Source organism: Alligator sinensis, unplaced genomic scaffold, assembly GCF_000455745.1.
Source record: "Alligator sinensis unplaced genomic scaffold, ASM45574v1 scaffold680_1, whole genome shotgun sequence".
NCBI lineage: Eukaryota > Metazoa > Chordata > Crocodylia > Alligatoridae > Alligator > Alligator sinensis.
In genome coordinates this window covers 931588-955672 of record NW_005842508.1, presented here as the reverse complement: position 1 = coordinate 955672, position 24085 = coordinate 931588, and the positions used below count along the sequence as shown (strand labels likewise).

The window sequence follows — 24085 nt, the reverse complement described above, 5'->3', positions numbered from 1 at the left end:
GTGGGTAGGGGGATCCCCACCCTCTGTCACACCCAACCCATTCACATATACAAATCCCTCAACATACCTGATGCCACACACTCTCACAACCCCCCCCACACTCCACCATACACACACACTCCCCCATACACAGTATACAAGAGTAAGACATTATTTTTTAGCTATTATGCAATCACCTCTGTGTATACTACACAAACACAAATCATAACAAAAATATTTTTGTAATAAAATTAAAATATATTATAGTAATAAAAATCTAACAACTATATGATTTGATTTTTTTTCTGGTTCAAAGATGGCAACACCTCCTCCTCCCCTCCCCCCCCCCCCCCCCCCCCCCCCAACCAAAAAGGAGTACTTCTAGGGGCAAGAAGAGGGATTTCCAGTGGGAAATGTCGGGGGTTAGGGTGGGGACTTCCAGTCCCAAGATAGCAACCAGAGGGCGGGACACCTGTCAAGGGGCAGGGCTGCACTTGTGGCCCTCAACAGCTCACCAGAACTCATTAAGTGGCCCACCAGCTGAAATACTTGCCCAACCAGGTGTAGAAGCACAAAGTCACTACAGGGCTTGCTGCCTAGAGAAACATTCAGCTCCAAGTTAGCTCTGTGATGCCTAGGATCCCTGTAGAATACAAGAAGAGATTAAGCAAATGAGAAAGGTAGTTTCAGAAGGCTGGACCAGGTGAGCTATCCTGCAGGGAATGAAATCCCAGGTGCTTCACATTGTGATGAGCCACATGCTCCACCGTCTGAAGATTATCCCAATCACATTCAGCACTAAAAGCAAGGAGACAAAGGATGTGTTCATTAGCACGGATAGATTGTAGCCACCATCAATAATTATCTCCAGTGTTGTTCTGGCAGGACAAGGTAGCAATCCAGCTGCAGAACTAGGGGCAGCTTTGGTGTGATCGTCACTGATCCCTCTTTTGAAGGGAAACTCAACTTTCTCATTGTCCCAGGAGGCAAGACCTCTCATGCTTCTAACACTTATAAGGCATAGACCCATGGTCACACATTGGCCACAAGGAAAGGCATCGTGCATGTCATAGGCAACACCTGGAGGGCCATGGGGGGGCACATGCCCCCCCCCCCCCCCCCCTTGCAGGGTGCCCCCCCCCCGAGATTGGATGATGACAACGGCTTCTGCAGGTGGTCACAGCTCCCCCTCCTCGCCGCCACCACTAGCTTTTGTGGGCAGTCACTGCTCTTTCTCCGGGGGGTCACCACTGGCCCCCGGCTTCTGGGGCTGGTGGCCATTCGCCACTACCGCTGGCTTCACCAGCTTCTGCAGGCAGTCGCCAATCGCCGCTCACCACTCACAACCTCCCCCCGCCTCTGACTTCTGCAGGTGGTTGCCACTTGCCACACCACCACCAACCACAAATTGTGTCCCTGCAGTCTCGGGAGGCACCAGTCGCTCATGGTGGATGTCTTCTGGGATGTGACTGAAGTACTTGCATTTACAAGTACTAACCTATGGCAGCACAAGTACTTCTGGCACGTCTGATCTGGCAGAATATGCACTGAGTTCTTCACATCTGCTGAGTCCATGGAGAACAAGTAGAACCATGTTGTACTAGTATGTGGAGTAGCATCTTTTTTCCTCTTTCTAGCTGCCCTCAAACACGCTATGCTGCTGCAAGCCCAGATACCCATTTGAAACTTACCCTGCCTGGAGTGCTGAAATAATATAGCCAGGTGGAATGGGCCAAGCAAATAAGGGGCCATTAAAATCCCATGGGAAGGGTACTATAGGCTTCCTAGGTGGGGTAGAGATGTGCCTGGATTCCTTGCATGGCATGTCAGAAGATTAAACAGATGTCTTTGTGTGATCTGTAGAAACAGCTCCTTGCATTGTGTGAGGGCTGATAGGCCCGTTATTTCCTTCATCCAGTAGTCTGTGGGTGTCTTCTGTCAGTATATCTTTACTCAAGGATATGGCACAAGGTATTACCTGCATCTTTAGGGTTGGCTGAAGCAAGTGGTATCGGTGGGCTCCTGAAAGCTGGGGTTGAATGAGGCACCTCATTGACATAATAAAAATAGCCTGTAACATTCCTCTCTCCTGTACTCTGCCTTAGTGAAATAGGGTGCTGCTCTAGAGTGGATAGAGCTGGCCATTGGAAGGAAGGAAGAGCTAAGCAGCTACCTAGGAGGAGATGAATGACCCCCCTAGCCTGTTTGTATAAGCCAAGACTTTTCAGGAGTTGTCTTAGTCATTTTAGCAGTGAAGCAGAATTTGGCCATACTGCAGTTTCAATATTGGGTACAATAGTCTCTAGAATTTGGTCCCACTACCTATATGACAAACTTTCTTTTTTCCTCTTTCAGTTTCATCCTTAAAATGAAGGTAGTCTGCTTAGCCTTTGTATATTAACCTGCTTTCTAGTGTTTTCAGCATCTATCAGCTATGTGTGAGATACCAACTTGTTCACTCAGCAGATGAAGGGGGGACAATCGTTTCCTTTCTTCACTTTCTTTTGGTCTGATAAACCAACAACAAACCTATTCAAAAGTTCATACTGGCAAAGCTAGTCAGTCAGCCAATACTAACTTTTTGTCACAAGCAAATTATTCAGTTCCTAAAGACTTGTATTTCTGGAAGAGAATAAAAATAATTTCAATGCATCATTTCTCCCAACAGATGGTGCCAGAGGATAGTAAGATTTATGTGGGTTTTGATTCTCTGGCACTATAACCTTTCTTGGAGAAGGGATCACAAAACAAAGGCCACATTGCAGACTCAAGCTGAAAATTCTGTTTAGAAATCTGTTAAGATAAATGTTGCAGTTTGTCTTCTCTTTGTTTGAAGAGTACCAGGATGCAGACTTTAAAATATAATTTTGCTTTAACAATATGCTCAGCATTTATCTAATTCATCTGTCTCAAAGTACTTTTAGGCATCTGGGTAAATACTATCATGTTTTATACTTAACCTCTTGGTGCTTCAATTCTTTAAGACTCAGATTGCCAAAAAATAGGCCACAGTTTTGGCCTTAATTCCGGGGTTCCCAAATTAAATACCTGGGACCTGTGTGTTGTTGCCAGTGGGCGTATCTACACATGACATTTACTGTGGATTTGCCTAATTAGCTCTGCAATAAAGTTTCTGCACCTACATGGGCTGCCCTATTAGGTTGCACTAAATTAATAAATGCTGCTGTAGTTTAGTACTTGTAAATACAAGTACGATACTGCAGCAGCGTTATTTACTGTGCAGCAACACTCATGTAGACGCTGACTGGGGCACTGCCGGCTAGACCCACACCGAAGCACCCTCATGCCCCAGCCAGCACCTCCACAGCATGTTGAGCTTTGTTGAAGCAGCCCTGGGCTGGCAGGCTGACCCCTGGGATCTGCCAGCTGGGGTGCTCCAATCCAGTTCAACGTGCTGTGGTCCTGGGTACACTTGTATGTGCCAGAGTTTTTTGCCTCTCAATTGCACATGTAGATGCACCCAGTGAGTACCTACTGCTCCAACTGAAGACAGTCAAGACTGCAGGTTCTTAGGACTTGTGAGAATCAGGCACTCACTGGTTAAAGTTGCACCCCCAGAATTAGAGGTCACTTCTGAAAATGTGACCCCAGCAGCTTGATGGCTTACAAATTACTTTCTTCATTCTTTACCAATACAGGAAGGAGAGAGCTCTGTAGTGAGTAACCTTCTACATGCATAATTTTATCTTAAAATAATTTCATTTGAGAAAAAACGTGAGCGTGAATTTAGATGTGAACTTCATCTCTGGTTTAAGTGTGATCCAAACAGGTAGAGTAGAATATTTGCTGACAGTTCTACCCATGTAAAAAAGGATGCTGCTGGAAAAATTAATTCTGAATTATTATTTTATAAATTAATATGACTTCAGCCCATTACTATGTAGTCCAAACAGAAGGTGCTAGTCATGCATAGGTGACTGATTCTCAAAATAGCAGTTTTTCACAAAAAAAAAAAACCCATTAAACAAGAAAAATAAAAAACCCAACAATTTACAATAGAAATATAGTCTTAACATAAACCATTGAATAAGATTTTCCTAATCTACCAATATACTCCACAGAAATTGGAAATCCACATAACCTGAACAACAGCAAAAGGCTTTAAAATTTGTAGCAATAATTAACCGGAATTTAGTAAAGCATGAGGTTGCACAGGAAAAATCTAATAAAACCATTTTTATTGTATAAAGCATCTAAACAAGACAGGCTCTCAGGATGCCTGTAGATGTGCAGGGCACCTGCTCCAACACATGCTAATTACAGTGTTGGAGCAGACTTGATTAATCAAGTCTGCTGGAGTGTGCTAATTAGCACACACTTATTAACACACTCCAGCAGCGTCTCGTGTATTCAGCTTCCCCATATTTCAAAATGCCGGCGGCAGGAATGTTTGAACTAAACTGAGCTTTAATAAAAGCCCCCCCGCCACCATTTTGAAATGTGGGATGCTGAATACATGAGATGCTGCAGGAGCTTTAATTAGAGCAGAGCCACTCTACTTAAAATGCCTCCCCCAACTCTCGAAGCACCTGTAAAGATGCCTTTAAGCACCATTTTCCAAAGGCATTTAGGAGCCCCAGACCCAGTGATTTCCAATGGTATTTAAGCACTTCAGAAAATTCTGCCCAGTCTTTAAAAAAAACAAACCCCAAGAAGTTAGTTCCCATAATCCCTTCACAGCTACTTTAAATGGTTGGCAGGGCTAACAGGACCTTGTCGTGCATCCATAGGTGCATCTCGAGTAGAGCCAGGGAGGTGATCCTCCCCCTCTATGCGACGCTGGTCAGGCCGCAGCTGGAGTATTGTGTCCAGTTCTGTGCGCCCCATTTCAGGAGGGATGTGGACAACATGGAGAGGGTCCAGAGGAGGGCCACCCGCATGATCCGGGGACAACAGGGCAGACCCTACAGTGAGAGACTGCGGGACCTGAACCTATTCAGCCTCCACAAGAGAAGGCTGAGGGGGGACCTGGTGACCGTCTATAAACTCACTAGGGGGAACCAGAAGGGTTTGGGGGAGACGCTGTTTCCCCTAGCCCCCGCTGGCATAACAAGGAGTAATGAGCACAAGTTGATGGAGAGGAGGTACAGATTGGACATCCGAAAAAACTACTTCACAGTTAGGGCGGCTAGGAGCTGGAACCAACTTCCAAGGGAGGTGGTGCTGGCCCCTACCCTGGGGGTCTTTAAGAAGAGGCTGGATACCTACCTGGCTGGACTCATTTGAGTCCCGTTTTTTGTTTTTAGGGTTCTTTTGTTGTTCTCCCGCCCTGGCGGGGGGTCGGGCTAGAAGATCTATTAGGTCCCTTCCGACCCTAAAACTATGAAACTATGAAATAAAATGTGCCATACAGAGGTTATGGTAGTGTTAGAGTGATGTTGTAGCAGTGATGGTCCAGGAATTATGCGAGAGGCAAGGATTTATTTGGGTGATATCTTTTATTGGACTGACTGCATAGTTGAAATAGGAGTTAAGACCCCATGGAGTACGAGTTAGACCTAACTCTACAGCGGTTGGAAATCTAAAATAAATTGCCCATCAATTTAGAAGTGTGCAAAATGCAAAGGAAAGTACATTATAATTTATATATTGGACATTCATAAACAAAAAGTTATGGATTTTATAATAAATGGAATGATTTCTACATTCTGGCTAAAAGTCATGTGTGTTTCAGGTAAAGTTCAAGGCCTAATTGCCACACAACCCTTTATAATAAGGATTAAGTGGGACAGAAAGTGCAAACTCCTGACATTTACATTAAAATCAACTATCATTGTTTAAGTGGCACATTCCCTCCAGCTTGTATTTAAATTGTTGCCAGTTAAAAAGAGATGGAAGAGAGGTATCTTCTCACTGCTTTGTGGTGACCTCCAGGTTGCTGCTAAGAAACAAGCCCTGGTCACTTGCCCCCACTCCACATGTACAACTTGCCAAGAACTGTTACACAGTTACTTTAAGGCATTTGCCCAGGGACTCTTTCAGGACCTGAGACTCTTGCACTTATCATATGACATCTTTTCAGGAAGCAGCACATGGAGGAGGACTGCATAGGTAGGGCTGATTTTTCAGTGCCAGTCTCAGGATCACCTTGGAGGTAGAATATTGTATTATAATAATGCCTAGTGACTGTAATTGATTTCTGGGCTCCACTGTGCTCCATGCTGTACAAACAAAGGGAGACTGCAGTCAGCTCTAGACAAAGAAAACACCGTCACCCTCACTGTCCACATAAGGAACAAAGGCAGCTTGGAGATGTGAAAAAAAAACCCCAAACAAATGAGACTTTACTTTAAACTTCTGGTAAAGCACAGGGTTGTTTTTTGTCATGTCTGTCAGCAGTCAAAGAGACTGAGTGAATTAGGCTGGAAATTGAACCTAGAGTTCTTGAGTCTCAAGGCACAACTTCATCCATGAGGACCCCACCCCACACACACTTACCCTGTGTACAGTATCATAGAAATACTATGCTGCTGCATCCCATTGCAGCCATAAGACTGAGGCACAAAGACAATTGCTAAGTCACAGTTCTTATGTACTTGCTACCATCTTTTTCCTGACCTCATCTTCCAAGGTGCTAAGTGCTTTCATCTTCCATCCCAGCATCCTTCCTGGGTTACAGGCTACAAAAATTGCAGGTACATCAAATCAGATGTATTTAGGAGTATATCTACCCTTTTACCTCACTTGACAGGCCATTTCCTATCAGCTGACGGTACTTTTAATTCTATATCTGGAGTTTGTTCTCTCCCCTCTGACTGTTCCAGCTTTTGCATCCCAGTATCCCAGCCATTCAAACAGAATAGTTTGAGGTGACATTGATTTGTCTTGCCAGTTCTGTAGGACAGGTGCATAGTGCAATCATCAGTGCTACTCATTCAAAATATGGTCTAGATAAGAATAAATTGATCATAAATAACACCTAATGTACTAGCTATTTTTAAAAGTTCTCTTCATCATAGAAATTTTGAAAATATTTTGATATTTAAATATTGAACTGGTTCCGGAGCATATAATGTAATAAAAGGCACATTTTCCCATACCCTGTCCCATCAGTAGTAGCGGAACGAATAAAATTAAAGCACTGCTAAAAGTTATTTAAAAAAGAGGTTATCCTTTGTGTCTGGGGTTTGCTTTTGTTGCGTGTCATCTAGTTAATCAGTAGTATGGACAGGCAACCCAAGGGAAATACTTTTTGATTCACACCACATTTTTATAGTGCATTCATTGTCCAGTCAAAGAGTCTAATTTAATGCCTCTGTAGTTCTTCATTGATATTTCAACTGCAGCTGTTTTCAGTATGGCTGATTCTCAGATTTAGATCTGTGCCTCTCAGGTTCTGAGGCCTGCCTGCCTAGCCGTGGTGGCGGCATTGGTCTTGTTGATCCATCATCTTTAGTCAAATCTTCTTCACTCAGTGTACCAAACCTTGGTCTTGACAACAGAGGTTGCCTGAACCAACTGGATGTCAGAGCTTGGTTAGCTGCCTCCCTGTGATCTCCTTTTCCATCACAGTCTCTGTCGACTTCATTCCTCCATTCCATTCTAAATTGCTGCTGTGGCTTCCGCTGTTTTTGCTTTGGGTCTCTCATTTTTTTTCCTGGTCTGGGTTTTAAATTGAGCACTGTGGTAGCAGCATCTGTGTCAGAGTCACTGCTGTCACTCACTGTGAATGTAAAACAAAATTAAAATTCTCAGATACAGCATATCACTGTCTACCAAGTGCTGTCAAACCAAACAGCAGAGCATTATACAGCACAAAGCACAAGACACAGAAATGCTGTTCTGTGCCTGCGATGAATGGTTGACCAAACTCTGAAATGTACGGTCCTTTGGGGCTAGAAGCAATAAAGGATTTGGGCAGATTTTAGGAACTACCTAAAAACCTGGGATTCAAAAATCCGTGCTCAGGTGTTGTCAATCTCTGGAGATACCTAAATTTACAAAGTACCTCCCCACTTGACTTGAAATGTTCCTAGGCATCTAAACTTCTTCTCTAGTCACATGTAGAACTGCCCAGTCCAAGTGGCTCAGTGACTCATCTCCCACCTACACCCCAACTTTTTTCCAACTATTCAGTTGGTCTAATAAAAGATATCACATCTACTCAAAGGTATCACATCTAATAAAAAGATATCACATCTACTCAAAGAATCTTGCCTACCTACATCCCAAGGCACTGAACTGTATGGAGAGCCTAAGGACATAACCTAGGGTTTTAAATACCACTCTGGGAGCCGGAGGTGAGAGTTTCAAACCAGCAGGGAACATTCCTGCACTTAAATATTGGGTACCTGATTTCAGGATTAGAATTCACAAAACTGAGTTAGGCACCTCTACTTCCCTATGCTTCGGGCAAACTTAGGTGACTAGAACTGAAATCCATACTGCTCAGCACACCAAGCGGGGTGAGGAGGGAAGGAAAGACATCTAAGCCAGTCAGTAAGAAGAGGTAGATGTTTGAAACCCTACCTCTCTTCTAGACTTAAGGAGCAGTAAGTTGTCCCCTTGCAGTCCTGACTTAGATGCCTATGTGAGACAGATTCACAGCTCGAAAGACCCCTCTTTCAGTCAACCCCTCTCACAAATATAGGCACCTAAGCAGGCAGTTAAATCATCATTTACAGTATAGGAAACTGGCTCATTCTTTCCTTTTAGAGGAAGCAGAAGTGGTAGCGGCAACCTTTTATGTATTTGCCTAGAGGACAGAGCACTTATTCAGGGAAGCAGGAAGTATGGACTTGGGCTCCATACCACTTGGCCCAAGAGACTTCAGACCAATATTTCATCCTTCTAAGGATACTAATCATGAGACAAGATGCAAGGCCGAATAAAGGTACCTCCTACCTTTGGCTCACTGTGCAGAAAGTTTTCAATAAGAAGAGCATTTTGGCAACTGCTTGTACGTTTTGCATTTAAATAGGCAATGAAAAAAAATGCATAAACCGCATTAGGAACAGGGACCAGCAACTTGGACACTCATTCGTCCCTCAGCTATTGAGCCACGCCTGTGTCCCAATTTAGGCCACCTAAATTTACCTAACCTGAAAGCATCTAAGTCCCTTATCGAATCTAGCCCTTTCCTAGAAATTTGCACAGAGAGTTTTGCATTTGGTCGCCTGTACACTCTCACAAGCGTGCATGCTATTTTGTTATACATTTCTAAAGAGTTTGGTCTCTCTCCTTTACAAAGGTGGAGGATAGTACACCCATGGGAATGGTGCCCTGAAGTGGGAAATTGTTGACTTTGCCACATTTGCTCTCTTTCCTCTTAACCTTGCTCAACTTCTGTGCAAAAGCCCCATAGGGAAGTGTTCAGTACAGATGTATAAATGGCTTTTCACAATGTTTTTTCCTCTCTAGGATTGTATGCATGCATGCTTTACCAGAGAAGAGAGGGGCCTACAACAAAATTCTCAGTCTAAAGCTCTCCCAAACATTTGTGAATGGGACAGAGTTCACATTTTTAGGCAGGACCTGAAGTGTTCAAATGAATTACAGCCTTACAATAACCTAAAATAAAACATGAATTAAAGTTCTGCATTGTAATCCTGTCTTCAGTTACCATTCTTTTCCTGCAACCATGTTAAATATCATTCATATTTAAGCTATGCAAAGAAAGGAAGCACTTGTTTTTTCAACTTGAACAAATATGAACCTATTTGAATGAAACAAACAACACTGAAAATATTTTCAGTTCTACAAAGAGTGAAATTATGAAATTTACCCAAAGACTCAGTAATGAAAAAGCTGGGATTCATTCTTAGACTGTGCAATGGAAAGTTACAAAGTTGCACTGCTCCACGACTAGGGACCTACCTAAATCACAGCGAGACAAAGGGTTTTTCATGGCCCACTCATGGCATACAGAGCCAATTTTGCAGGCATTTTGCGGTGACCCTGCCCCCTGGCACTGATTGGCAGAGGCTGTGCCCCTCAGCACTGACTGGTGAAGAGGCCCAGTGGGGAGGTGGGACACGGGGGCAGCCACCACCTGGATAGCTGGCTGCCCTTTGTACCATCCTGCTCCTTGATGCCAATTAGTGGAGAGGACCCAGCAGGGAAGGATGGACAAGGGGGCAGCCATCTTGTCTGCTGCCCTTCGTGCCACCGTGCCAGCTGGTGCCTTTCCCTCCCAGCAGCGAGGACCACTGGCTCCCACTGGGGAGTCAGCATTTTATTTTTATTAAAGTTTTATTTTTATTTTTTTGATTTAGTGGAAATCCTGGATTTCACAGCTTCCTGTCCTCTCCTGACAGGTCCTTTGCATAGCGGATGAATTCATACAGCTCCTTGTTGTATCTTAATATTCTTCCCACAACACCCAGGACATGTGTGCTGCCTCTGCTCTGCTGTCTGACAACTGGCACGGGTGAAGTCTGTGCTACATCCTGACTACTTCCTTGTGAAGGGTTAAGGGAAAAAGGCTGTTCTTTCCAGCACCTAACTTTTTGGGAGGCCCTACATGAAAATGAGTGTATTATTCTCCTTTTGACTAGTAGCCTTTGCTTGTGTGAGCAATCCTATCGATCTGAAGGGAAATAATTGCATGGCTAAAGATTATCTCCCAGGACTGTGGCTGTATCTGCAGAATTTATACATTCAAAATGTGCAATGTAAAGTAGCACCATAAGAGACCTTCATAAAACTTCCCCTTACCTCTAAAAGTTGCTTTGTTTCGTATTCGTAGTCTCTCTGGGAGTTTAGTATTTTTGGGCAGTGACAGATAGCGCGTTGTATTAGCAGAAGCCTGTAAAAATAAATGAAGATGGCACGAAGTATTAGTATAATGAACATTAGAGGTTTCAAAGGGATCTGTTTAGATTAGAGAAAAAAACCTGGTAACGAGACTGGGATTAACTAACACAATTATATTTTCCATGTGCATGGTTATCTTCATGCCTTTTGCCTCAGTTCTGGTGGTAAAAGTTTATGCTAACTTAGAGGAAACCCAAGGTTAACTTTAACCATTCATTCAAAATGAGAAGTACTAACGTGCATCCATATTAGAGAAAATATGCCAAAAAAGCCAAAGTTAGCTGCTGCATGTTCACTAACTCCAAACTGACACAAGTTTTTCCATACGTCTTTCTTTCTACACAAGCCACATCTGGAACCGTACTGCTCAGTTACTTAATTTCCTTGAAATTGAAACCTGGCTAAAAAGCATCAGACCAGAAACAATTGTCTGCCCTGACTTTAAACAGGGTACTTTATAGGGCAGAGGCGGCCAATTATTTCAGGTGAAGGGCTGCTTACTGAGTTTTGGCAAGCCACCAAGGGCTGCATGACAGGCAGCCAGGGGCAGATAAATATTAATTTTCTAAATTTTGTAGGGCCCCCATGGGCCAGACAAAATGGCCTGGCAGGCCACATCTGGCCCATGGGCCACATTTTGCCCACCCCTGTTATAGGGTAAAACCAGACATCAGATTTCTCCCAGGTTGGATGTCCTGGGCTTTGACTCACATCAAAACAGGCTCAGGATAGTTGTTTAGACACTCAGCTTGAATGAAAACTACCTCAAACTAGTCCAGATAACACTTTTTCCCTGGGACTATCTTGAGTACTTCAGAAGCACTTAAAGTGGGACAATGGGTTCCTACATATGTAGGATCCCTGGCTTAGTTCTGGGAGAAATCCGATGTCTGTTTTTAGCTTGAATAACTTTATCCATGTTTGTAATCCTGGGGAGGGATTACTGCTTGAAGATGAGCATATGCTTATTTGTATGAGGCTTAGTTTCTCCTAAGTGCTGAATCACTGAAGTGCACTGTAGCTGAGCGAAGTCAGCACCTCCTGAAGATAGGAAGTGTCCTTCCGGATAAGACTGTTAGGACATGGTGCACAGTGAAGCTACTGAGGATATGGACACATGTAGCACTTAGACCAATTTAAACTCCGGTTAAACCTGAAGCAGACAGACATATAAGCCTTTTAAACTGGTTTAAAGCTACCTGGAACAGTTCAAAAAGTGTACCTGGAAAATCTAGTACTATTTTGAACTGGTTGAGTATTACATGTGGATACCAACTGGTCTGAGACATGGGTCTCATCCATCCTCCAGGCATCACACACTGAATCACTCTTCATCCCTATCCCCTTCCCCCACTCCACAGACTACTGCAACTGGTTACTCTGGTATACATCCATAACTCTATTGCACTTTTTTCCCCTTCTGTTGGCACTTTCTAATCAATGAGCCCTCTTACACTTGTTCCATAAAAGCTAACAACCTGCTGTGTCCACAATCCCAGCTTGCCCATGGTCCCTCACTATGCTCCACTCCCAGTCTTTGGGAACCTAAAAGTGTACATCCAAGGACTTCCCTCTCCTCTCTAGCCACCCAAAGTCAGGCAAGCACGCTGCAGATTTCAGTCAATTGCTGGCAACTGAAGTTTACTGAACTCATGTTTAGGAGATAAGGAACAAAAGAAAAGTGAAAATGCCCCCAGCCACAGATCACCCACCACCTGAAACTCCCTAAGCATAGGTGCAAGTGCTCCACTCCCCACCCTCAATGCGCCCACTGCAAGGCATACTGGGCTGGGTGCTCACTCCTACCCCACAGCACTTCACACACAATCTGTGATGACTGGGAACAATTCAATTGTCATGTGTCCTCACATGGCGGGAGGTAAATGGGTGCTGGGAATTTCCATGCCTCAGCTGCTCTACAGTAATTGCTCATGCACCATATGCTTGTCACCCCATAGTAAATGTAAACTAACCTGTGGTGGTTTATCCTCTTTCCTTGATAGGCAAGCTATTGCAAGTTATATTTTACTTACTGGAGAGAAATCATGTGCATGTCAGCAGTTAACATGGAGCAGCTGATGGATAGTAAAGTTCTGTCATCCCTTACCTCATTGTAATTTGTCCATGTTTTCATACTCTCTCTTAATTTGTTTATAATTTCTCAAGAATACCTATCGTTTAATTCTTAAAAGGACACCAAACAAAGTTTAAAGTTTTGAAAAGCCTTTAGATATTTTTCCCCATTTGTTCATCTCACTCATTGTTGCATCTCCATATGACAGGTGTAGTAGGGTTGGAATGTTGTTGCAACTGTGATGGTCCAGGACATGTATGAGAGGTGAGTATTTTTGGGTTTTGTTTGTTTTGTTTTTTGGTTTTTACAGAATCAATTGTGCAGCTGGAACAGCTGTTTGACAAGCTTTAAGACATCAAGTGCCATTCCGCAGGTCTAACCTTTTAAGTATTGGCAGGTTCAGCAAATGCAAGTGCCAAACAGAATGTCTTAGACCTGAGGAAGAGTACTTGATGCCTGAAAACTTGTCCAACAGCTCTCCCAACTATACAGTTGGTCTGATAAAAGATATCAGAGAAAAGCCTAGCCTCTCGTACAAAGGACACATGAAACTGAAAACCATTTCCTATTAGTCATTTTTCTTCTCTGGATACTGTGCTGCTGCTCATGAGCACTGAGTGGGCGGTGAGCTGGTTAAGTATAAGAACAATACTCAAGCATTGTTTAAAGATCAATTACTGCTAAAGCTACAGTTCATGCATTTCAAAGACCTCTCTTACACACTGTTTTTTTAGTTCCACCCCGAAAATGCCTTCATCCTTCAGGCCCTTCTATCAATCCTGGCCAGTAAATCAGTCACTAATATGATGGAAGCAATATGTAAAGATAGCTATAATGATAGAAAGGTCATTCCAAAAGAAGTTACAGTATATGTCAAAATAGCTTCAGTAATGATAAGATGCAATGATTCCTGACCTTGTCATTCTGGTCTCTACTGTAAAGGACAACTGTAACAATGAGTACTGTAATTAGTAAGTACACTTGGAACACGAAAATAAACACTCAGAGACTAGTTAATTTTTTTGTCTCTGGCAAGACTGAAAGACTGAGTTTGAAGCAGTTATCAGGTAAGTCCTCTGCTGAAAGGACTACATAAGTCCTTTCAACATTAGTCTGAGGTCTGTGCTTACTCTGTAACAAAACTGTCATCATTGGATGCTGAATATTTATAGATTGTAAGGCTGGAAGGGACCTCGGAAGATCATCGGGTCCAGCCCCCCTGCACCAAGCAGGAAAGATAACTGGGGGTCAGGTGACCCCAGCAAGGTGACTGTCCAGTCTCCTTTTGAAGATTTCCAGGGTAGGTGATTGCACCACCTCTGGAGGGAGCTTATTCCACAGTCTGGCCACCCTGACTGTGAAGAAGTTTTTCCTAATGTTGAGCCTGAATCGATCTTCCAGGAGTTTGTGGCCATTACTTCTGGTTTTCCCCTTGGGTGCCCTGGTGAACAGTTGCTCACCGAGCCCTTGATATACTCCTCTAGTGTAGCAGTAAGCTGCTATCAGGTCCCCTCTCAGCTTTCTTTTCCTCAGGCTGAAGAGTCCCAGATCCCTCAGCCTTTCCTCGTATGGCTTGCCTTTGAAGACTCTGATCATACAGGTGGCTCTTTTCTGGACTCTCTCAAGCTTGTCCATGTCCTTGTTAAAGTGCGGTGCCCAGAACTGGATGCAGTACTCCAGCTGCGGTCTCACCAGTGCTGAGTAGAGCGGAAGAATCACCTCCTTGATTTTGCTGGAGATGCATCAATTGATGCACGCCAGAGTATTATTTGCTCTACTGGCTACAGCATCGCACTGACGGCTCATATTCATACTGTAGTCTATTATTACCCCCAGGTCCCTTTCATTCATGGTGCTAATCAGTTTGGTGTCGCCAAGCCTGTAGGTGTGTTGGGGGTTGCTCGTCCCGAGGTGGAGCACTTTACATTTCTCGATGTTGACATATACTGAATATCATGCCATTTATTAATCTTAAACACTGAGGTAGTGCCTTCACCTCATGGATATTAAAGAACCACTTTTCAAATAGGGGGCTATTCAAATAATGGTTCTTTCGTCAAAAGGTCTCCTCTTCACAATGCTATAGAGAATCCTACAGCTTGATTTTCTACCTCAACATCACTCCTACCTCAGTATCTATGAAATTTATTAGGGCTCTTAAAAATTAAAGGTACAATAGAAAGCCCAAGTTTTTCTCAAAAAATTCCCTGAAAGAAAGATACTTGGATACAAAGAACTCTTTTTTATGAACAGGTTAAAAAACAAGTACCGGTCTCTCCCTAGACAGACTGTGGCTTTTTCTAATGCTTTCCCTCAGGCTGTGCCGGCGACGGATAAGAATTTCTTTCGCTTGTTTTTCACTTGCATCTGCAGTCAGGCTATGTCTGTTATATGACAGCGTCTGAAATACAAAGATGGTGGACACATATCAAAAAGCACAATGACAAATGTATTGAACATTACAGAGAGCACAACATGCACTATTTGCTTTAATGTTTCAATAGGTATCATAAAATAATTTGCAAACTAAAACATATTAAAATAGATTAAAGAGAAACTGAGTGATTATGTCAATGTTTGTCTAGTCACTGGTTCTGCAGGCATTATGTTTGGTACCTGGATTCACTGGACCTGTCAAAACATGAAAAAAGTGAAACTAAAAAAAAAAAAAAAATGGAATTAGAAAAAGCTGGCTTAATGCAGTGATTTCACCAGGCTCATCCTAGCTCATTCAGTAGGGATTGCATATTTGAAAATAACAAAATCAGTCACCAAGGGGAATCACTTCCTTCTAGCAGGCTGAAACAAGCACCACTTCTAAACATTTTCCACTAGTGAGAAACAAAAAGAGTAAATTTCAATCAAGAACTGTCCAAAATATAGACATGACATAAGTAGGAAAAAACTGGGTTTGGGATTCACTGGGGTCTATGCCAGTGTAGATCACAGTAATATTTATTGCATATTTAGAGGCGTAAGAGCAAGTAAGCAAGTTACAGAAAACAGCCTTAATATATTATTGTGAATATAAAAGAGGAGACTTCTCACAGATATAAGGCAGTTCCATTTGGATGCTTAAATGTTGGGCCCACCTGATCACTGGAAGTTATATGCTGCCTTACACCCGCAAAGGATCTAATCCAATGACATGCATACTGTTACGTCTCAGCTCTGTATTCTTGGGGAACCCTGGTACAGGATGCAGTCTGTCTGACTCACAAAGGACTCACCCCCCTCCCCTCCTCTACCTAAACGAAACTGATTAAGATGCAGTGAGAGACGCACCTAAGACCCTCACCAGATAAGGGTGACGAGTGAATCAACTGCCCTAGGTCTCATTTACATGAGAGATGGAAAACAGAAAGCCTGAAGCAGAGGCTGCAGTGAATTCTGGGACCAGAGAAGCAGGAGAGCGCTGCATGATGGGGAATCTGTGCTTCCAATGTTAATCAACCCATGTTCACACACACCCAGCTCAGCATTTATCAGACCAGTTCTAATCTGGATTTGCTAAGGACTTTTCCCCCCCAGACACACACACACAGCTCTAAGTTTAATAGGCATCTCGGGCCGTACATTCCCCGGTCCCACTATGGGAGGCCTATTTAAACTTGATTGACTAAAACTCGGTTGCCGGGTTAGGGAATGCTGAGGCAAGAGACCGAGTCAGAGGGGGTATGGGCAACATTTGAACAATGGTTAAGGGTTCATCACAGCATCCAGCCTGCTGGAGCCCTAATCCCAGGTGTTGTCATATCTTTCCCGAGACGACTGGTGGGAGTCCTCTCCACAAAAGGTTATGAGCACCCCAATAATTGTTTTAAGTCTGTTAAAAGACTATAGTAAGATCTGGAAAAGTCATGCTAAGCTGAGGCTTGTGCACAACAAGTAAAAATCCAAAATCCTGATGCTGCAAGCTATCTATTGTTCCTGAAGAAACCATGAGATATCCCATCAGTATATCTGCCACCCATAGGAATCTCAAGCTGGCTCCCAAGTATTTGGGTTACTCCCTAATCTTAAGTGTTTCCTGATTATCAATCAGTTTCCTGAGATGGTCCAAACCAGATAACCCCTTGTCAATAGAAAAGACAATGATTTACACTACTGAGGGTGCTTCGAAGCAGCTAAACTGAGGGTATAAAAATCTGTAAGTGTGTGTGCTGCTAGAAGAGGAAAAGGAAGGAAAAGAAGTAGAAGCAGGAGGAAAGAAGGAGAAGAAGAAAACCCCTGTGCTGACACCATCCCCTGTCGTTCTTGGGACGCTGGAAGAACAGATCATCTCTCTCTTCAAGGATTGTGCTACGGACTGTGCCTGTCAGCTTTGCAGCCTGAGTACCGTGGACTAGGTGAGATCCCAGCGTTCTCTGTCTTCTTTCTAGGCATAAACTTCTGAACCTGAACTGTATCAGTTAAGCTTGAGCTAAGTTTCCCCAAATACTTAGTGAAACCAGGGTAGTACTGTCATTGTTGGTGTTTGTTTTTCTTCTGTATGTTTATTACTACTAGTACTATTATATATTTCATATGCTTAGCAATAAATAACTTTTATAGTCAAACTGGTAGTAATTGGGTATATTTTTCCTTCTCTGCTTCTCTTTCCTCCCGTGCTCTGCAGCAACGCTTCTTTTACCTATGCTAAAGATCCCTGTGAAGCCCAAATTATTGTGGGGTCTGCTCATCAAGAGGCCAAAGATTGGGACGTGCTGAGTTTGAAACACATAAGGGGATCAGCTTGTATAGGCTGATTGACCCAGTTTGACTCAGACGTGCCCTTATGAACTGAATGCTGGCCCATGAGGGTGTCAGCTGGACACCCAGCCGGATTCAGAGGGATTCTGTTCACCTGTGTGCTTGTGTCTGACTGCATTTATTTGTTGCTCTTATGAACTGATTCTTGGCATATGAGGGTGTCAGCCTGTCCATGCTGATCAGCCCGGCCAGGTCAGGCGTGTCACGTTAATTTGTGTGTGTTTGTGTGTATGACTGATTTGGTGACTGGAGGAACCCAGTCCCATTGAGATTGAGTCCTGCAAGATAGCTCCACTGGGGGTGAGGGCTTGCAGAAGGGAGAAATACAGCTCCGTATAGTAACACAAGCAGCACATTGACAGAATCACCAAGACCCTAGAAACTATCCCTAATAAATGAGCACACCCCAAAGTAATGGGCAAATTTGGTAACAAAATATATACATTCAAAATTGAGAAGGACAGCCTGATACATCCAACTTCAACCTTACCCGCTGGCGTATTTGATAGAGGTTCTTTGTTAAAATATCCCGCATATTTTCCATTTCAGCAGAGGAAAGTGGCTTTACTTTCACTTTTAATTCCCGGTAGTCACTGTTGCACATTAAAAACAAACAAACACAAAAACAGAAAGATATATCTAATACCCGATAATAAAATATAAACATCTTCTTCCTTAAAAATAAAAACAACATTATGTGGAAACAAAAGAAAAAAAGGATAAAAAAGGATGAAGAGCAAAATCACTCCATTTCAATCAATGCCGACACTAGCAACTCAGTATTCGCTGCTTCCAAACACTATACAAATTGGATTAAACAACACATTTGATTGAGATACTTCTCAAGATATCCCTCAAATTGTTTTCAGAGGTGCAGACGTTGGCTCAGAAATCCAGTTAACACTTCCAGTGTTGTAAATGACCTAATAAATCTCTGCAACCTGAGAGCACCCAGGTCTGATTTCACTTTCAGGCCAAATACTGTATACAACTTCCTCAATTTCTCTTAGATGGGGGTTCTGCCTCACTGACCCCAAAAACTCAGGGAAGGGGTGAAATTACTCTTTTGATGGCATTTCTTTCAAATTTGCTGTGGATAACACTGTAATTTCACATCGATACCGTTAGGTTACAAGCATTTATTTAAGAAGAGATTCTTTTTGTGCACAAATTGCCTGATAGATTTCAGAGAGCCCAACGTTGACTCATTCACACCAGATTTACTTACGTGAGAGAAGCTAAAGATGGGACTGTGCTTATCATCCCACTCTCTGCCATCTCAATGGCATGTTTTATTTCCAGTTTCTTATACAGAGAGACAATGCTAGATTTGGGCTGGTTCTCCCGGATCAGAAGTCTCCGTATATATTTTTTGTCAAACTTTATAAACCTGTAGAGAGAGGTAGTTAGCTATGTTAGACTCAAGTCAGGCAGAACTCAGACCAGGGTGGTGCCTTATCAGCTAACTCAGAGAGACATAAGTTTTCACAGGTTACAAACACTTTGTCAGATGCTGTGAAAGCCTATGTGAGAGGCAAACCAGCCCTACCAGTTAGTTTACTGTAAATAGTTAAGGAAATGAATTATGCTTTTGCTGGGGATGAAGATTACTCACCCTGGGTGTATTTCGGGCCTTGCCAATCTTACATATTCATGAATGAGGTAACAAAGGTTGCCTTAACAAAGGTCAAGTTCATCAGTTTCCATTTGAATGGCCTGTACTGACTCATACATTCAGGTGAGTATTTCCTAACAGAGACCTTTCCTTTTAACTACCTTAGGCTATTAACAATTCCTATTTTTAAATTACCTGTTTTTATGAGAGCCAAAGGGAACAGTAAACATTTACTGAAACAGCATGCAAACTGCCTTGCCTAGAACTCTGTGCATTTTCTACTCTGAACATTTAGCTTCCTGACAAAGCTCAGTTCCCTTAGAAATGTTCCCCTTTACTGTAGTAGTAGTAATTCTACCTGGGTACTAACTGTAACAATATGGACTAGAGCAGGAGTGTATTTTTCTGCTAAATGCTTTAGTTACAAAAAAGCAGTCAGCCTACCCAATAAGGGTGAAATTGGCCAAATAGTTTCAAAAGCAAAACGTTTTTCAGAACTTGACTTGTTTTCACAGGGGTTCTCTTTTTAGTCAACAACTCAGCATCAGAACATTCACTTGAAATATAGGAAGCTCAAGTTTGGACAGGGGGTCAAAGATACGGCCTGCAGAGCTACATTATCTGGCCCTTGGTGCCGGCCCCACATGGAGCCAATCTAGGTCCTCTCTACTGCAGGCCAGATGCAACACCCACAGTGCCAGCTCTGGCTGGTCCAGGATGTGAGCCACATAGCAGCCACACCAGGCAGTCTGAGATGAAAACCATGTGCAGTGCAAGTCCTGCACTGGCTGGAGTAAACACCATGTTCAGCACCATCCCAAAATGGCCAAAGTGGTCCCCCATATGCTGGATCAAGTGCTCCTCTGCTACCCACTCCAGCTAGTCTAGGGCCTGTGCTGCATGCAGCATCCCACAGGTCCAGATGAGTTTGACACTCCTGCCTTATGGCATTTATAAGCACTTCTTCCATGAAGGTGCCCCGCTGCCATCCTAGGGAATATTCTGGGTTGGCTTGCTATCAGGCTCTCCTGTTCATGATGTTCCTCTACGAAGAGGAAACTGGCACTCGGATCTGCTGTGCAAGTGAAGGTCCTAACCACTAAGCTATGGTCACACTCCTCATCACTTCCTTTCTGTGAATCTTTCATTCTTTTCTGAAAAATGAAACAGCCTTCAAACAAAAAAAAAAAAAGGAAGGAGAGAAAGAAAATGTCCCACCTTCACCTGGAAGATAAGAGACCCAACCTCCAATTCACACACTCTCTCAGATTCAGAGCAGGTATTAAAACCAAGAAGGTTTCCCACCACTCAGGAGAAAATCCAAACCCTACCCGCTTACAGGGTCTGCTGAAAAGGGTCTGCCTCAAGCTTTCCTGATGGAGATGTTCCACATGGTAGATCAGGGGTGACTGGTGCCTCCTGAGTCTAGGGGGCACAATTTGTGGGTGGGCCTGGGGGCCCATATCCACTCCTATACTTCTGTGCCATGGCTTAGTGCCCCCTCCCCCCGCATGACTAAGTGATAACCAGTTATATATATCCACCAGATAGTACTTTAGTCCATATTTCCTTAGCTTGTTAATGAGAATGTTGTGGGGGAGTGTGTTAAAACCCTTGCTGAAGTCAAGTTATATCCACTACTCTCCCCCATCCAGATAGCCTACCATTAAAATCTTCCAGGCACGTCAAGTTTACTAGTTCTGACATCTTTCTGTGAAGGTGTTCAAAGACCACGTTAGGTTTCGAACAAGCAGGAAGCTAATGATTTGCTTCAGCACTGCTATGTATTCAAGTAGCAAGGCAGGCTGAGGAACCTCTAAGAGAGCCTCATAAGAGATTGAGAGAAAGGGTAGTGCTTAGAATCCCACCTCTAGAGGTCAGAAAGTTGGATTTTTAAACCAGGCTGGAGTATTTGTTGTTTGCTTGTGGTTTTGTAAAACTATTTTCTTTTCACTCTTCTTTCTCTGTGTAATTTACACTTTCCAAACACACTCAGGAGTATAATGGTGAGGAGGAAACATTGCCCAGAATGCTGCTTATGTAGCTCGTACACTCAACCAGCTTAGTTTAGCTTATCCAGTGAGAGTTTTAATTAATACTTACTTATCTCTCCAAAAGTTGTGACCCCAATGTCCACATACATCTTCTATTCCAGCCTTCATGTGATCAAAGAACTAAAGGCAAAAATTGCAGGTTCATTACCAGTTCTTGTAGAGATAGTTTAACATGCTCTTGGAGATGCCTCTTTAGCTTAGTTCAATCACAGGGGTCTTGTTAATATTGAAAACGTTTCTTTAGCTTAAATAAATAGATTCCAAATCAAATCTCTACTGTCACTACAACTTGTTTAGAATTATTTAGTTGATAAGACAGAGTGATCCAGTTCTTACAGAGTGAGCAGCAGCTCTCAACTTTTTTGATCCTGTGACCCAGCTCCAACCTTTGTGGTCTATCCCCACCTGTTGCCCCAAAGCTAAAATCCAGGCCATCTATCCCCTACCTGCAGTCTCCTCCCAACCCAACTAGCCTAGGACTCAAGAAACTAGTGTGTAATTCTCTTCTCCACTACACCTTTTCTTTGGAGGCCTTGGAAAAAGTCACTTAAGAATCATTCCAATACAGAGAACTTGGGTAGAATGTGTGTGTCTACATCTAAATCTATGATCCTGAAAGTCCTGGCTCAGTTGCTATCTAACCTGGGAAGTATCTAAACTGCATAGATGCCTTTAATGTTCTCCAGGTACCCAGAACTTCCCTAGCCTTGACACGGCTGAAGAACTCCAGGCCTATGCCCAGTCAGGATCCAGGAATTCCTCAACCCAAGTTCCCAAAAGGACTCACTCCTGTAGGTATTCTCACTGTATGCTTGGCACACAATATAGGGCAGGACCCCTCACAGAATGCAGCTATGGTTACCACTTTCTTTTAAAGAACAGCAGAAGGGAGTGGAAACTATTTTTATATAATGGACTACCAGTTTGACCACTTGCAATGGGAATGGAAGACATTGATTCAGTCCCCTCTTCTTCCTGACTTGACTCAAAATTCACAACTCCTCTCTTCCAAGACAGTAACCCACCTATAGGTTATTTTGTGGAGCATTCTCTATCACACAAGTGTGATCTTATTCCACGCTGCTCAAGCCCCTGAGAATCACTTAACACAAACAAAAATCTATTTCTTTATGTTACCTGCTGCTTTTTGTGACTTAGTCTTAAGGCTAAGATGATGGCATTTAAAAAAAGTAGGCACATGGTACTTTATTTCAGGGACTTGAGCAGTGTAGAATAGAACCACATTCTTGCCCTAAGTCGTATAGCACCTAAGTTTGATTGTTACATCTGGCCATTAAGACTGTGTACCTCATTCCCCCATCTGTAAAACAAGGATTATTATTGCTCTAAGTTAAACCCTTCATTAGCTGACAGGCAATCTATAAATATATTTTAAAGACTGTGAGGTGCTTAGAAACCACACTTATAGTGGAGGACATGTAAGTATTCAAGATAGATACATAGAGAAACTGATGGGAGTCAGAGAAACTGGCTTAAAGTTTTATCTTTGAGGGGTTTACAGAATTTCAGCCAGATCTGACTTGATTTAGTGAAACTGGTTGTACATTTTCTTAGCTAGGCGTGCTTTAAAAACTTAAAGAAATTCATGCATAACTGATGATCAAGAATAAAGGAAAATAAATTTAACATGGCAGATCAATAATTTACAAAACAAACACTTTAAGTAATCATATATTGATCACATATTATATAAAATGTTCACACTACTTCAGAACTGGAAATGAAATCCAAAATAATAGCTCTCTCTGTAGCATATTTTAGCCTGGCATCACTGAAATCACTACACACTTTGCTACATATTTCACTCCAGGATTTACCCTAGGTCATCAAAGCTCAGACATACCCGATTGTAAATTTCTTCACTGACAACTGGCTGTTTTTTGTTTGACCTCTTCACATCAAGAAACTCCACCAGGGGACGAATTGTTATCCCCTGTCCAGAAAAACAAAGCAAAACAAACAGCAAATATTTCCTTGCTTGCCCAGAGCCATAAAAAAAAGAAAAATATTTCAGTCAATTTCTTTCAGTCACTAAGTTGTAAAACTGAGTTCTGGGTGCACCCTCTTTCTTTCCAAGAGACAAGCATAAATGTATAAATATAGTAAAAATGCATTTACCCCTGTGGTTAGCAGGCAGTGCATTTAGTTAGCTGTGTGCTACACAAAATGCAGTCCCACTAACACGAGTGGAAATAAAGGGAATCTCCAGAGCTAAAGAAACAACTGATGACTATAAGAAAAAAAAATGTAGTAGTTTTTCTTATGGACTTAATAATAAAAAACCTTGAAAAAGTGGCTTCAAGGAACAATGGCATGCTACTGACAGGGCCTGTCAAGTTAATAATTGTTTAATTAAACCAGAAACAAATCTTGCTTCATTTAAAACACAAATATGTTAAGCTATTGTTTTAGAACTTGAAGCTCAGGGCTGACCAAATAATAAATTTAAAGTTAATCCTCAACAACAGGCAAAAACTGGAATTTTTATTTAATATTGTATATTGATTGGTTATGCCCAAGGAAGGCAGAAACTTGTGATTAGTCCAATGTGATTCGCTGTGATTTAAAAAAATATCTGCGAAAGAAGTGTCTTTCATTTTAGAAAACCAGAAACATAATACTCCAAGAGATCTCCCGAGTAACTGAGTTCTTATGTTCTTATGAGTTCAGTCCCCCTCACCCCCACAACTCCTACTGGAAAGCTGCTGCAGAATCTCACTGAAACCTTCTTCTAATTTCCAGCCGATATTTATTCATGACCACTGCATATACCAATTTATTTTTTGTCAATATGGCCCATTAGCCCATTCCTGC

The 24085-nt window shown here is 42.6% G+C and overlaps 1 protein-coding gene across 1 annotated transcript in view; it reads right to left on the bottom strand.

Moving 5' to 3' along the window:
• Positions 1-5430: 5430 nt before the first annotated feature.
• Positions 5431-24085, bottom strand: part of SLC9A2 (solute carrier family 9 member A2) — a 65324-nt gene continuing 46669 nt past the window's right edge. The window contains exons 6-12 of the mRNA XM_025213187.1: positions 23115-23204; positions 21300-21370; positions 18810-18971; positions 18072-18174; positions 15099-15230; positions 10657-10747; positions 5431-7663 (exon numbers count right to left, since the gene is read on the bottom strand). Coding sequence (XP_025068972.1) covers positions 7293-7663; positions 10657-10747; positions 15099-15230; positions 18072-18174; positions 18810-18971; positions 21300-21370; positions 23115-23204 — 1020 coding nt within the window. The 3' untranslated portion in view covers positions 5431-7292. The remainder of the gene's footprint in view (positions 7664-10656; positions 10748-15098; positions 15231-18071; positions 18175-18809; positions 18972-21299; positions 21371-23114; positions 23205-24085) is intronic.